A 16,235-nucleotide genomic window follows, 5' to 3' on the forward strand; every position below is an offset into this window, starting at 1 on the left:
AAACAAACAAACAAACAAAAAAAGAAAACAAAGAAAGCTTGTTGCTGTTATATGCTCAAAAAAGAAACAAAAAAAATAAGAAAGCCTGGTGAGCATATAAAAGCAATAGAGCCCAGGTGTGGTGGCTTACGCCTGTAATCCCAGCACTTTGGGAAGCAGAGGGAGGCGGATCACCTGAGGTCGGGAGTTTGAGACCAGCCTGGCCAATACGGCAAAACCCTTTCTCTACTAAAAGTACAAAAATGAGCTGCACATGGTGGCGGGCACCTGTAGTCCCACTGACTCTGGGGGCTGAGACAGGAGAATTGCTTGAACCTGGGAGGCAGAGATGGCAGTGAGCCGAGATTGTGCCATTGCACTCCAGCCTGGGCAACAGAACAAGACTCTGTCTCAAAAACAAAACAAAGCAAAACAGGCTGTGGTGGCTCACGCCTGTAATCCCAGCAATTTGGGAGGCAGAGGCAGGCAGATCACGAGGTCAGGAGATCGAGACCATCCTGGCCAACATGGTGAAACCCAATCTCTACTACAAATACAAAAAATTACCAGGGCATCTGTCATCCCAGCTGCTACTCAGGAAGCTGAGGCAGGAGGCAGGAGAATCACTTGAGCCCGGAGGTGGAGGTTGCAGTGAGCCCAGATTGTGCCACTACACTCCAGCCTGGGTGACAGAGAGAGACTCTGTCTCAAAATAAATAAATAAAATAAATAAGTAAAAAAAAATAAACAAAAGCAATAGAAATCCTGGTGTAGTATACAGAAGTTTTGGAGGAGAAGGCAATATTGTAAAAATGAGCCAGGTGAAGGCGTGGTAGGGGGAGAATGATGGGAACCGTCCTGAGCAGGGGGAACCGCTTAAGCAAAGGCCATCACAAGAGAGAAGGAGGGAAGGCTTGTTACTGCGCTCTGGAGATGGAGTGCTTGCTCTAATCAATCAAATTGGAGTCACATGTCCCGCCAAATGAGGGAGTGGGAAAGGAGGTCATTTCTAAAGGAAAATTGAGGGGCTGTTACCAGGAGTAATGGATGCTGGTCAGGCAAAACCAAAATATATCCAGCTCAAAATCTCTTCTCTGAGGACTTGGCATCTCCAAGAGAGATTTGCAAACTTGTTGTTGTTGTTGCTGTTTTTTTTCCATTGCAACATTCATAATTGAAGAGGCTCATATGCCTGGGCTGAGACATGTCCTATATGATTAAAATTTTTATGAAATATTAATTGACCACCTTCTCTGGGTTCAGTGCTGGCCATGCAGAGATGAATTTGTGGGGATACATTTGGCCGCAAGAAACAGAAAAATCCAATTAACATGACAAGCAATAAAGGCATTCGGTGATGTCATCTGAGAGTAAGTCTGGAGTTAGGGGATTGCAGGGTTTGGTGCAAAGGCTTGTTAATATCAGCAAGGACCCAGTCTTCTACTCTTTTGTTCTACCTTCCTCAGAATGATAGCTTCACACCCTCAACTTGTTACCTTCTGGTCACAAAGTGGCTGCCATAGCTCTGGGTCTCACATCTTCATATCAATGAACTAAGCAGGAAGGAAGGGAGCAAGGAGGAAGGAGTTCTTTTTGTATTGAGGAAGAAAAATATGTGAAAATAATAAGAGTAACGGCGGCAAACACATGTATGGGACTCTCCCCTTGCCAGGCTCTGTTACTTTTTTAGATGGAGTCTTGCTCTGTCGCCCAGGCTGGAGTGCAGCAGCGCGATCTCGGCTCACTGCAACTTCTGCTTCCCAGATTCAAGCTATTCTCCTGTCTCAGCCTTCCGAGTAGCTGGGACTACAGGTGCATGCCACCACGCCTGGGTAATTTTTTGTATTTTTGGTAGAGACGGGGTTTCACTGTGTTAGCCAGGATGGCCTCCATTTCCTGACCTCAAGATCTACCTGCCTTAGCCTCCCAAAATGCTAGGATTACAGAAGTGAGCCACTGCACCTGGCATAAATTAATTTAAGAAGCCCTTAGTAGGCCAGGTGTGGCGGCTCATGCCTATAATCCCAGCACCTGTAATCTTAGCTACTCAGCAGTCTGAGGCACGGGAATCAGTTGAACCCAGTAGGCGGAGGTTGAGGTGAGCCGAGATCGTGCCACTGCACTCCAGCCTGGGCGACAGAGCGAGACTCGATCACAAACCATCAAACACACACAACAAAGAATGCAAAGAAGTGAGAGTCATAGAATTATAGAATGGAATTCCATTCTGAAATCCCTATCATGTGACAAAAAGTCAACCATTCAGAAACTTTGGTGGGGCTGGTGCGGTGGCTCACGCCTGTAGTCCTAGCACTTTGGGAGGCCGAGGCAGGAGGATTGCTTGAGCCCAGGAGTTCGACACCAGTCTGGGCAACATGATGAAACCCTATGTCTACAAAAAACACAAAAGTTAGGCGGGCGTGGAGGCACACACCTTTAGTCCCAGCTGCTGGGAAAGCTGAGCTGGGAGGACGGTTTGAAACTGGCAGGCGGGGGTTGCAGTTATCTGAGACAAATTGCAGATCACGCCACTGTGTTCCAGCCTGGGCGCCAGAGCCCCAGACCCTATTCCCCTCTCCCCGACCCAAAAAAGAAACTTTGATGCGTTACTTTTGGTAATAAATTTCTCATGACACACCTCACAGTGAATTGTGATGGACTGGTGGCTGTCTCACTGTCCCAATATTGCCTTATAACAAACCAAACTCAGTGGCATAAAACAAATATTATTATGCTCCCAGTTTCTGTGGGTCAGGAACTTAATCAGGGCCCAGTGGTGATGGGCTCTACTCCAGGTGGGACCTAGAATTATCTAAGTGCTTCTTCATGCACATGTCTGGTTCCTGAGCTGGCATAATTCAAAAGATATGCTGGGATTATCCGATGGAGTACGTATATGTGGCCTCTCTGTATGTCTGAGCTTCTCACAGAATTGTGGTCAGGTTCCAGGTTGTAGCATCCTGAGAGCTTTTCTTTTTCTTCTTTTCTTTTCCTTTTCCCTCCCTCTTTCTTCCTCTCCTTCCCTTCCCTTTCCTTTCCTTCTTCCTTTCTTTTCCTTCCCTTTCCATTCCTTCTTCCTTTCCTTTCTTTTCCTTCCCTTTCCTTCTTCCTTTTCTTTCCTTTCCTTCTTCCTTCCCTTTCTTTCTTCCTTTCCTTCCCTTTTCATGGTGAAACACGGGGTTTAACCATGTTGGTTAGGCTGGTCTTGAACTCCTGACCTCAAGTGATCTGCCTGTCTTGGCCTCTCAAAGTGCTGGGATTACAGGCGTGAGCCACCGTGCCCAGCAGGACAAGCACATACTTGCACACATGTGGGCATGAACACTCACAGTTATGTACCTTCGGTTAGGCTCAAGTTCAGGCAGACACTCATGCATACGAACACACACACAGTCACAGAAGTCAGGCACACACAAATATACACAACCAGTCACAAATTTTGCCTGCATCCCGCAGACACCCACACCCAGTCACAGACCCACAATCACACATACACTCAAGAATTCACCTACTGCAGAGGGTTCCAATTCCTTGTTGTTTATTCATGCATAATGTATAAAAATAAAACAATAAACTCAGCCCTAGGTCTCAGTCTGGGCTGCGGCTTCATAAATAAAGGGTGAGAGGAAATAATTTAAGGAAGGAGTAGGGCTCAGCACATAAATAAATAAGGTGTGGTGTGTCAGGTGGACGCGGGGTGGGTCGAGGTTCTCAGTCACAGGTCTCCGCTGGCGACACAATGCTGGCGACACAATGCAGGTCCCGTATGAGAAGGCGGAAGAGGTTGAAGGTGACAGAGGCCTCCAGGCAGCCAGGGGACTCCTGCAGGGGAGGAGGGGATGGGTAAGGAGCTGTCCAGGGTCTGGTCTCCCAGTGGCTCCCCAGACCCCAGTGTCTCCCCTCCTGGGTCACTCACCTTTTTCGGGGCCTCCTGGAGCCGGTGCAGCCAGTGGTGGAGGCGGCCCTGGGGCCTGGGCCCTGCCGTGGGCTGAGGCTGGACCTGTGTGCAGAGGAGGGTGGTGTATGAGGCAGAGCTGGGCCAGGACAGGGGAAGCTGCTGCTCAGAGCTCACAGACCTGGTGCCCGGGCCCCAAGTACTCACACATGCCCGGAGCTGGGAGAGGACGTGGTGCAGGGTGTGAAGGGGCTGGTCCAGGACGTCCCCCAGGGCCGTGTCATTGTCAGCAGCGGCCTCCAGAACCTCCAGCGTCAGGGCCAGCTCGGCCTCCAAGGCCACGGGGCGCTCCCTCACCTGAGAAGAGGTGAGAAAGAACACGTGAGGGAAGGCTCAGTTAGTAGGGACAGGTAGGCAGTCCCAGGGAGGGTCGGTGACTCGGTGCATGTGTTGGGGACAGGTGTGGGGTCTGGGGAGAAGGAGACAGGAGGGAGAAGACATGAGGAAGGATACAGGTGAGTCAGGAATGCCAAGGAGGCAGGTGAGGGGATAAGTGAAATGGAGACAAAGGAAGGGGGACTTGAAGGGGCTGCTGGGACGGGTGAAGAGAAAACGGGTTTGGAGTGCAGTGACAGGGACAGTTGCATGCTCAGAGAAGTAGAGTGGGGCTGGCCCAGTGGCTCACGTCTGTAATCCCAGCACTTTGGGAGGCTGAGGCAGGTGAATCACCCGAGCTCAGGAGTTCGAGACCAGCCTGGCCAACATGGTGAAACCCCGTCTCTACTAAAAAGACAAAAGTTAGTTGGGTGTGGTGGCAGGCGCCTATAATCCCAGCTATTCGGGAAGCTCAGACAGGGGAATCGCTTGAACCTAAGAGGCGGAGGTTGTGGTGAGCCAAGATTGTGCCATTGCTCTCCAGCCTGGGCCCAAAAAAGAAAACCCGGATCAAAAAAAAAAAAAAAAAAATAGAGAGAGGGGTGGACGAAGGGTGAAGGGGGAGCATCATGAGCTGGATGAATGTCAGGGAGAGATGATGAGGGACAGGTGAGAGGGAGAGAGTCAGTACTGAGGACAGGGAGAAGTGGTGCAGGATGAAAGGTACAGGTTGGAGAGAGACTGAGGACATTTGGGGGAGAAATAAAGAGTGAGAGCGGAAGTGACAGGGACAGATGAGCCAGCAAGGGAAATGGGGCTGACAGGAGATGATAAAAGGACCCAGGGGAAGGACAGAGTCAAGACAGCAGTTGAGAAGTGGCAGGGCCACAGGACAGGTGAGGACAGGTCCAAGAGAGGGAAGGACACAGGAAATGAAGAAGGCTGAGGGGCCACTTAAGGAGATAGGGGAGAGGGTCAAGGTAAGGGTGAAGGTGGCCCGACATCCAGCTCACCTGGAGCAGCCGCAGGTCCCAATTCCTGGGGAAGACAGGAGAGGTGCAATTCCAGTCTTTCAGCCTGAATGACTCTTCCTAGAGAGCAAGGGTAGTGGTTAGCCCATAGCAGGAGGGCTGGAAGCTAGGTCATAGCAGCAAGGATGAAGTTGGTCTGACAGCATGGGTTTAACCCAGTGCAGAAAAGATAGAAGTTCGCCATAGTTGGAAGGCTAGAGGTTAGCCCACAGTAGCAGGGCAGAGGTTAGCCCGCAGCAGGAGGGCTGGAAGCTAGCTCAGAGCAGCAAAGATGAAGTTGGGCTGACAGCATGGGTTTAACCCAGTGCAGGAAGGATAGAGGTTCGCCATAGTTGGAAGGCTAGAGGCTAGCCCACATTAGCAGACCCTGTAGTGGAGGTTAGCCCATAGCAACAGGCACTTACCAAGGCATCCCTGGCCTTCCTGAAGCTCTCTAGCTCCTGCGGTGGCAGAGATTTGTACCTGTCCATGTGGCAGCCCTTCCCAGTAGTGATGGACTTGGAAGTGGGGACAGAGCCTGCCACAGCCAAACCTAGCACCAAAGTCACTAGCGTGACGATCCAAGCTGCAGCCATGGCTAAATCGCAACTGCTTCCCCAGCGGCATGGCTCTGCTTTTTAGCCGGGAAATGAGGAATGCCCAAGATGAGCAATCCAGGATGATGTATGTAAAGTGAAAAGGTAATTGGAAATGAGAATTTCCGCTTTGACTTTAAAGGCATGAGTGGGTGGGGCCAGTCGGGGAGCCTGGTGAGGGAACAGGTGTGGGTGGGGGCAAATGAGCTGGGAGCTGCATCAAAAAGGAAAGGGAAAGTAAATTTCTTACTCCCTGGGTGGCTCTCAGGCAACTGGCCTCAGGAAGTCCCTGAGGGAGGTTGAGGTTATGGATAAGGCTACCTAAGCGGCAGGGAGAAAATTTCTTTTTTATTTTAAGTTAGCCAGGTGTGGTGGCCTGCACCTGTGATCCCAGCTACTCAGGAGGCTCACTTGAACCTGGGAGGCGGAGGTTGCAGTGAGAGAAATTGTGCCGCTGCACTCCAGCCTGGGCAACAGAGTGAGATCCTGTTTCAAAAAAAAAAGCTTCTTTTAAAATTTTATTATTTTTATTATTTTTGAGACGTCTCGCTCTGTCACTAGGCTGGAGTGCAGTGGTGCGATATCGCCTCACTGCCACCTCCGCTTCCTGGGTTCAAACTAATCTGTCTCAGCCTCCTGAGTAGCTGGGATTATAGGCACGCACCACCACGCCCAGCTAATTTTTGTATTTTTAGTAGAGACAGGGTTTCACCATGTTTGCCAGGATGGTCTTGATCTCCTGACCTCGTGATCAACCTGCCTTGGTCTACCAAAGTGCTGAGATTACAGGCGTGAGCCACCGCGCCCGGCTATCGTTATTATTTTTTGAAGATGGAGTTTCACTCTTGTTGACCAGGCTGGAGTGCAATGGCGCAATCTTGGCTCACTGCAACTTCTGCCTCCTGGGTTCAAGCGATTCTCCTGTCTCAGCCTCCTAAGTAGCTGGGATTATAGGTGTGTGCCACCATGCCTGGATAATTTTTGTATTTTTAGTAGAGACAAGATTTCACCATGTTGGCCAGGCTGGTCTCGAACTCCTGAGCTCAGGTGATCCACCCACCTCAGCCTCCCAAAGTGCTGGGATTACAGGTGTGAGCCACCACCTTATTTTATTATTTATTATTTATTATTTTTTTTTTTGTAGAGGTGAGGGTTTCACTGTGTTGCCCAGGCTGGTCTTGAACTCCTGGCCTTAAGCCATCCTCCTGCTTCAGCCTTCCAAAGTGCTAGGATTAGAGGCACGAGCCACTGCTCCTGGCCAAGAGGGAGCTTCTGTCACTGGTTTAAGATTGTCTTGTTAACTAACTCAGTTCATGCTCCTAATGTTTCTATGAGTAGTTATTTTTATGATTATGATGGTTAATTTTAGGTGTCACCTTGACTGGTTAAGTTTACCAGAATTACACGTTAATTCTGGGTATGACTCTGAGGTGCTTTCAGAAGAGACTGGCATTTGACTCAGTGGACTGAGTAAGGAAGACCATCCAATCGGCCGAGGACCTGAATAGAACAAAAAGGCGGAGGAAAGGTGAATTTTCTCTCTCTTACGAGCTGGGACACACTGCATCTGCCCTTGAACGTCAGAACTCCAGGCTCTCTGGCTTTCGATTGCTGGGACTTGCAGCCGGGCACGGTGACTCACGCCTGTAATCCCAGAACTTTGGGAGGCCAAGGCAGGCAGATCACTTGAGGTCAGAAGTCTGAGACTAGCCTGGCCAACATGGTGAAACCCCGTCTCTACTATAAGCACAAAAATTAGCCAGAGGTGGTGGCACATGCCTGTAGTCCCAGCTACTCAGGAGGCTGAGGCAGGAGAATTGCTTGAACCCTGGAGACGGAGGCTGCAGTGAGCTGAGATCATGCCCCTGCATTCCAGCCTGGGTGACAGAGCAACACTCTGTCTCATAAACAAATAAATAAATAAATAAATAAAATGCTGGGACTCGCACCAGCTGTCTCCCAAGTCCTGAGGCTTTTGCTCTTGGACTGAACTGCACTACAGTCTTCCCTGGTACTCCAGCTTGCAGATGGCCTGTTGGGGAACTTCTTAGCCTCCATAATTGTCTGAGCCAATTTCCCTAATAAATTCCCTCCTATCTATCTATCTATCAATCAATCGATCAATCAATCATCTTCTAGCTCTCTATCTCTATCAATCATCTATCATCTATGTATCTATATCTATCTAATCTGTCAATCATCTATGTATCTAGTCTATCTCTCTAGATATTTAGTCTATTTATGTATCATTTATCTATCATCTAACAGTCTATATTATTTTTTGAGATGGAGTTTCACTATTGTTGCTCAGGCTGGAGTGCAATGGTGAGATCTCAGCTCACTGCAGCCTCTGTCTCTTAGGTTCAAGTGAAGTGATTCTCCTGCCTCAGCCTCCCGAGTACTGGGATTACAGACATGTGCCACCATGTCTGGCCAATTTTTTGTATTTTCAGTAGAGACGGGGTTTCACCATGTTGGCCAGGCTGGTCTCGAACTCCTGGCCTCCGGTGATCCATACACCGCGGCCTCCCAAAGTGTTGTGATTATAGGTATGAGCCACTGTGCCTAGCCATCTTTATCTGTTTTTTTTTTTTAGACCGAATTTTGCTCTGGCACCCAGGCTAGACTGCAGTGCACAATCTTGGCTAACTGCAACCTCCGCCTCCAGGGTTCAAGTGGTTCTCTGCCTCAGCTTCCCAAGTAGCTGGGATTACAGGTGCCCAGCACCACACCTGGCTAATTTTTGTAGAGGTGGGATTTTGCCATGTTGGCCAGGCCAGTCTTGAACTCTTGGCCTCAAGTGATCCATCTGCCTTGGCCTCCCAAAGCGCTGGAATTAAAGATGTGAGCCACTGTATCCAGCTATTATCTGTCTATCTATCTATCTATCTATCTGATCTATCTATCATCTATTTATCTATTCATCCATCCACCCATCCTGTTGGTTCCGTCTCTCTGGAGAACCCTGATTAATACAATAATCATGCCCATTTTACTGGTGAGATAACTGAGGCATAGGAAAGCAAAGTGACTTGCCTAAGGTCCCACAGCCAGCTAGTGGCAGAGATGGGGTATGATCAGAGTCCTGTGCACTTGCTTCCTATTCCATATGCAGCCCAGTAGAAGATGAGAACCTCCGAGGGTAACAGGCCCACTTCTCCTTTCTGTCTCCTTTCATGGGTAGCATGAAAGGGGAAGGAAGCTTCTGATTTGCTGGGGGCAAGTGCATTTCCTGAGGACTGGAGGGGCTGTGTGGAAAGAAGGTGGGCGGTGAGTCTGGTTGCCTTGCTGTCATCATCCCTGCAGTAATAATAATTGTGTGGCAGGTAAGAAACTGCTCTGATGTGCAGGCATTTCATATTTTTCACTCCTTTATTTTTTTTCTTAGCCCTTTGGTACAGAAAGTTATTAATCATACCCTTCAGATCGTAACACAGGATCACAATTGGCCCATGAAAGACCCTCCAAGGCTTTTACTCCCCCATTGCCAATTCCCATTCCCACCGCACCCCCACAGACACCCACTATAATGCACTTGATAAATGGCTGCAAAGATGTATCTTTATAATTTGTGAATTTGTGTGTGTATGTGTTTCCAATTTACATAAGCAGGATTGTGTTATAAATCTTCTACTTCTTTCTTTTTTTTTTTTCAACTTAACACTGCTTCTGAGATCTCTTCACACAGCTGTGTACATCAAGTTTCCTGTTTATGACTGCTGTACCGTATTTCATGGTGTACACAACCGCAGCACTTTTACTTATCTACTCCCCCAGTGATGGACACTTGGGTTGCCTCTAGCTCACACCTGTCCTCTGTGTGGGAGGCTTTCTGGAATATATGGTAGCACACCAGCTGATGCCCCTACTGCATCCCCTCAGCTTGTGTTTACTGTGGTCAGTTGCCACACAGGCTGACAGCTTCCCACCTCATGTGCTTGGATCTTTCTGCTTCTCTGCTAGAGGCTGAGGTATTTCTACTGTCTGAATGCAGAATGGACTGGAAGTAGCAGGATCAATTCCCCCAGTAGCAATCCTCAACCAGTGAGGGCTGAAAGCAATTGAATAAATACTGCAGCTACCCTTTTCCTTGAAGGGTCAATTCTAGGTGACTTCTACATGATTATTTCATCTTCTTAGGGTCCCCAGAACAAATGACCTCTAGCTGCTCACAGCAATAGCCTTTTTGGGGCTGGAAGTAGGGTGGGTCAAATTAGGGGACCAGGGTCAAAATTTAAGGAGGGGCCAGGTGCGGTGGCTCATGCCTGTAATCCCAGCATTTTGGGAGGCCAAGGTGGGCAGATCATCTGAGGTCAGGAGTCCAAGACCACCAGCCTGGCCACCGTGGTGAAACCCTCTCTCCTAAAAAATACAAAAAATTAGGCAGGCATGGTGGCGTTACTCAGGAGGCAGAGGAACAAGAATTGCTTGAACCCGGGAGGTGGAGGTTGTTGTAAGCCAAGATCATGCCACTGCACTCTGGGTGACAGAGTGAGACTCTGTCTCAAACAAACAAACCAGCAAAACGAAACAACAACAACAACAACAAAACACAAGCATGCAGCATGCACCTGTGGTCCCAGCTACTTAGGAGGCTGAGGCAGGAGGATCTCTTGAGCCCAGGAACTTGAGGCTGCAGTGCCACTGCACTTTAGCCTGAGTGCCAGAGTGAGACTCACACACACACACACACAAAAAAAACAGACAAAAACCCGAAACCAAAAAAATATGTTTTCAAAGTCTTTGACTCTTTCCCCATTGAGAAGTGAGTTTATCCCCTTCCCTTGAGTCTGGGCTGGCCCTAGTGGCTCATGTGTAACCACGCGTGCTGCACAAACTTCGAGGCGAAGTCAGAAAAGGATAAGAATCTTTCGCTTGGTTCTCTTGAGACTGTCACTCAGTGGAGGCTGGGTACCATGCTAGAGGGCTCTGAAAACACTGTGCTTCCACTTCCACTGGACATCAACTGCCAACCATGTGACTGAGGCATCTTGGATGTTACTAAACTTTGGATGTTTGTCCCCTCCAAATCTCATGTTGGAGTTTAATCCTGGCTAGGTGCAGTGGTTCACACCTGTAATCCCAGCACTTTGGGAAACCAACGCGGGCAGATCGCTTGAGGTCAGGAGTTCAAGACCAGCCTGGTCAACATGGTGAAACCCTGTCTCCATTAAAAATACAAAAAAATTAGCCAGGCATGGTGGCACATGCCTGTAGTCCCAGCTACTCAGGAAGCTGAAGCAGAAAATCACTTGAACGCAGGAGGTGGAGGCTGCAGTGAGCTGAGATCATGCCACTGCACTCCAGCCAGGGTGACAGAGTGAGACTCTGTCTCAAAAAAAAAAAAAGTTTAATCCCCAGTGTGGCAATGTTGGGAGGTGGAGCTTAGTGGGAGGTGTTTGGGTCATGGGGGGCAGATCCTCTGTGAATGGTTTGGTGCCATCCTTGAGGTAGTGTGTGAGTCCTCACTCTGTTAGGTTCCACAAGAGCTGCTTGTTAAAACGAGCCTGGCACCTCTCATCTCTCTTGCTTCCTCTCTTGCCACATGGTCTCCGCACATGCAGCTCCCCTTCACCTTCCATCCTGAATGGAAGCAGCTCAACGCCCTCACCAGGAGCAGATGCCAGTGCCATGCATCTCATACTGCCTGCAGAGCTGTGAGCCAAATAAGCCTCTTTTCATTATAAATTGCCCAGCCTCAGGTACTTCCTTATAGCAACACAAATGCACTAAGACAGATATACAGCCCAGCTTTCAGGTCACCTAAACTATGATGGGGGCTCTATCCACTCTAATTCCCACAGCCATTTTGACTCTACTGTTGTCCTGGGGCCCAAGGAGCAAAGGAATTATACCTGTAGACGATTTCTTTTTCTATATGCCAATGGGCTTGTTTGTGTGTGTGTATGTGTGCATCTGGTTACAATTACCATGTAACGAATTACCCCAAACTTGTGATTTGGTCACTGTGTAAGGTGACTAACACCAGGAATGTGTGAACAGAGCTCTGATGATTGCCTCAGCAATGACATGATTAAAAAAGAAGCCAGCATTTCATAATAGAATGTCTCAAAGTCCAGGATACAAGAGAAAATAACTCATACACATCATCTCAAGAACCAGGAAAATCTCAAGCAGAATGGGAAAAGCCAATCAATAGATGCCACACTAAAATGATACAAATATTGAAAGTATTGGGCAATATATATTTAAAATTTTTTTATTTATTTGCTTTTTAAAAGAGATGGGTGAAATCTCACTCTGTTGCTCAGGTTGCCCTCAAACTCCTGGCCTCAAATAATCTTTCCTCTTTGGTTTTCTTTTATATATATATATATATATATACGTATATATACATATATATATACGTATATATATATATATGTGTATATATATACATATATATATATATTCTGCAACCACTGTGTTGGCTTTCTGAGTAGCTAGGATTACAGGTGTGAGACACCATGCCTGGCTCTCTGACAATAATTTTAAAGTAATTGTCATAAAAATGCTTCAACAAACAATCATAAATACGTTTGAAACAAAAGTTTTTAATAGACAGTTTCATCAAAGAAATAAAAGATATAAAGAATCGAGTGGAAATTTTAGAACTAAAAAATACAAGAACTGAAGTAAAACTCACTGAAAGCGCCAAATAGCAGAAAGGGGATGACAGAAGAAAGAATCAGTAAGCTTGAAGCTAGGTCAATAGAAATCCCTCATTCTGAACAGCAGAGAGTAAGTAGTAAATACATTGGAGTCTGAACACAAGATAGAAAGTAGATGTTTGAAAATGAAAAGAGCCCCAGGGAGGTGGAGGTTGCAGCGAGCCAAGATTGCGCCACTGCGCTTCAGCCTGGGGGACAATGTGAGACCCTGACTAAAAAAAAAAAAAAAAAAAGAGAAAAGAAAAGAGCTCCAGGGACCCTTACTACATTAAGTTTTAACACATCACTGAAGTTTCAGAAGAACAGAAAGAAGGTGGGGACAGGCATGGTGGCTCATGCCTGTAATGCCAGCACTTTGGGAGGCCAAGATGGGTGGATTGCTTGAGCTCAGGAATTTGAGACCAGCCTGGGAAACATGGCAAAACCCTACCTATCTCTACCAAAAATACAAAAATTAGCCGGGCATAGTGGCACGTGCCTGTGGTCCCATGGTTCCAGCTACTTGGGAGGCTGAGGTGGGAGGATCACCTGAGACAGGAAGGTGAGGCTGCGGTGAGCCGTGATTGCACTCCAACCAGGGTGACGGAGTGAGACTCTGTTCCCTCCTGCAAAATACAGGTATCTATATATTTATAAATCAGGGAGGATAAAGGGACCTAAATTGTAATGTTTCCTACATTTCATTTGAAGTGATAAAATATTAATACTATTACATCATGATGTTATATATATACTGTAATTCCAGAGCAACCACTAAAAACCTATACAAAGAGATATACTAAGAAGATGCTACAGATAAAGTGAAATGAGAGCAAGGCACGATTTCTCATGCCTGTAATCCCAGCACTTTGGAAGGATGAGGCAGGTGGATCACAAGGTCAAGAATTCAAGACCAGCCTTGCCATCGTGGTGAAACCCCATTTCTACTAAAAACACAAACAATTGGCTGGGGTGGTGGCAGGTGCCTGTAATCCCAGCTACTCAGGAGGCTGAGGTAGGAGAATCACTTGAACCCAGGAGGTGGAGGTTGTGGTGAGTCAAGATCGCGCCATTGCACTCCAGCCTAGGCAACAAGAGTGAAACTCCATCTCTAAATAAATAAATAAATAAATAATAGATAAAAAATCGAAATGAAACACTAAAAAAATGCTTAGTGATCCACAGGAGACACTTAATCTCTAATATATCTGTAATTGTATTAAATGAAAATGGTTTATATACAGAGATTGGCAGAATATATTTTTTAAAACTGTATGCTGTCTGCAGGAAACTCACTTCAAATACAATGACATAGGTAGGTTAAAAGTAAATGAATGGAGGCCAGGCATGGTGGCGCACGCCTGTAATCCCAGCTCTTTGGGAGGCTGAGGTGGGTGGATCACTTACGATCAGGAGTTCGAGAGCAGCCTGGCCAACATGGTGAAATCTCATCTCTACTAAAAATACAACAATTAGGTCAGGTGCGGTGGCTCACACCTGTAATCCCAGCACTTTGGGAGGCTGAGGAGGATGGATCGCCTGAGGTCAGGGGTTCGGGACCACCCTGGCCAACATGGTGAAACTCTGTCTCTATTCAGCAATGAATAGGATTCAACTATTGATACACACAACCTGGATGGATTTTAAGCACATTTTGCTGAGTGGGGAAAAAAAGTCGGTCTCAAAAAGTGACACGTTGCCTGGGCATGTTGGCTTACACCTGTAATCCCAGCACTTTGGGAGTCCGAGGTGAGTGGATCGTGAAGTCAGGAGTTTGAGACCAGCCTGGCCAACATGAAACCCCATCTCTACTAAAAATACAAAAAAATTAGCCAGGCATGGCTGGTGCGTGCCTGTATGCCCAGCTACTTGAGAGACTGAGGCAGGAGAATTGCTTGAACTTGGGAGGCGGAGGTTGCAGTGAGCGGAGATCACGCCGTTGCACTCCAGCCTGGGCGACAGAGCAAGACTCCGTTTTGAGGAAAAAAAAAGTGACATACTATCTGATTTCATTTATAGAACATCCTTGAAATGACAAAATTACAAATCTGGAGAACAGATTAGTGGTTGTCAAGGGTAAGGGAAGGAGAGGGAGGATGTGACTGTAAAGGTGTGACTTGTGCATTTCTTGGTAGTAAAGAAGGAATTCTGTATTTTGATTGTGGGACTTATACCTGTGATAAAGTGTCACTGAATTATACACAAAGACATACAAAAAAGAAATGAGTGCACACAAAAACTGGTGAAATCCCAGTAAAGTCTGTAGTTGAGTGAATAGTATTGTGACAATGTCAGTTTCCTAGTTTTGATTATGTACTCAAGTTATGCAAGATGTTACTATTAGGAAAAGCTGGGTGAGGGATACGGTGAATGCCTCTGTGGTATTTTTGCTACTGCGTATAGGTCTGTAATATTTTTTTTAACCTTCCCAGAGTGGGTGCTCCCTGGGAAGAAGCTCACTGATGTGCTAAGGTCTGTAATATTTTATTTATTTTTTTGAGACTTGCTCTATTGCCCAAACTGGAGTGCAGTGGTGCGATGATGGCTCACTGCATCCTCCACTTCCTGGCTCAAGTGATTCTCCTGCCTCAGCCTCTCAGGTAGCTGGGACTACAGGCGTGCCTCGTTATCGTTACTATTATTTCTTTCTTTCTTTCTTTCTTTTTTTTTTTTTTTTTTTGAGATGGAGTCTCACTCTGTCACCCAGAGTGTAATGGGGTAATCTCGGTTCACTGCAACCTCTGCTTCCTAGATTCAAGCAATTCTGCCTCAGCCTCCTGAGTAGCAGAAATTACAGGCACCTGCCACTGCACTCAGCTAATTTTTGTATTTTTAGTAGGCATGGGGTTTCACCATATTGGCCAGGATGGTCTCGATCTCCTGACCTTGTGAGCCACCTGCCTTGGCCTCTCAAAGTGCTGGGGATTACAGGCATGAACCACTGCACTCGTCCTATTATTATTATGAATTGTTTTTGTAGAGATGGGGTCTGGCTACATTGCTCATGGGCTACCGAGCCCAGCTGGATGCATCTTGTTGATGCTCTGGGTCCTCAGCTGTAAAATGGGACTAATTGTAAGACCTACATCATAAGGTGGTAGTAAGGATTAAATGAATTAACTTAATTCATTTAATTCCTTGCCTAGGAGATGCACCAAATAAACATTTGCTATTTTGTTATTATAATATTATTTATCATTATTAGAATGCTCCATAGGCAGACGTGAAAGGAGTGTGCAGAGAAGGCTGTGTAGGAAATGGAGGTTACAGTGGGGTTGGGGTCTGGCTGTGGGATCTGAGGCTCTGTGGGGCAAGCCGGAAGGGCCACGCCACCTGCTCTACCCCCAGCTGCACAGCAGTCAGAGATTGAACCCAGTGCTTCTTCAACTTTCACGTGTGTAGAATTACCTGGAAATATTGTTAAAGTGCACTTTTCATTTTTTTTTTTTGAGACAGGGTTTCACTCTGTCACCCAGGCTGGAGTGCAGTGGCACCATCACTGCTCACTGCAGACTTGACATTCCTGGGCTCAGGTGATCCTCCTGCCTCAGCCTCCCAAGTAACTGGGATCACAGGTGCACACCACCATACATGGTTAATTCCTTCCTTCCTTCCTTTCTTTCTTCTCTCTTTCTCTCTTTTTCTCCTTCCTTCCTTCCTTCTTTTCTTCCTTTCTCTCTTTTTCTCCTTCCTTCCCTCCTTCCCTCCTTCCCTCCTTCCCTCCTTCCCT

General features: G+C 47.1%; 1 protein-coding gene across 1 annotated transcript; it reads right to left on the reverse strand.

Moving 5' to 3' along the window:
* Positions 1 to 3,504: 3,504 nt before the first annotated feature.
* LOC116530960 (interferon lambda-1-like) lies at positions 3,505 to 5,855 on the reverse strand. The gene is made up of 5 exons (XM_032249559.1): positions 5,685 to 5,855; positions 5,263 to 5,340; positions 4,082 to 4,231; positions 3,896 to 3,979; positions 3,505 to 3,801 (listed from the first exon to the last, which is right to left on the reverse strand). The coding sequence occupies exons 1-5, from the start codon at positions 5,853 to 5,855 to the stop codon at positions 3,691 to 3,693; spliced, it is 594 nt and encodes a 197-aa protein (XP_032105450.1). The 3' UTR covers positions 3,505 to 3,690.
* Between the last annotated feature and the right edge of the window lie 10,380 nt (positions 5,856 to 16,235).

The sequence above is a fragment of the Sapajus apella genome, unplaced genomic scaffold, assembly GCF_009761245.1.
Source record: "Sapajus apella isolate SASKATOON/1434 unplaced genomic scaffold, GSC_monkey_1.0 scaffold68, whole genome shotgun sequence".
In the NCBI taxonomy this organism is placed as follows: Eukaryota; Metazoa; Chordata; class Mammalia; order Primates; family Cebidae; genus Sapajus; species Sapajus apella.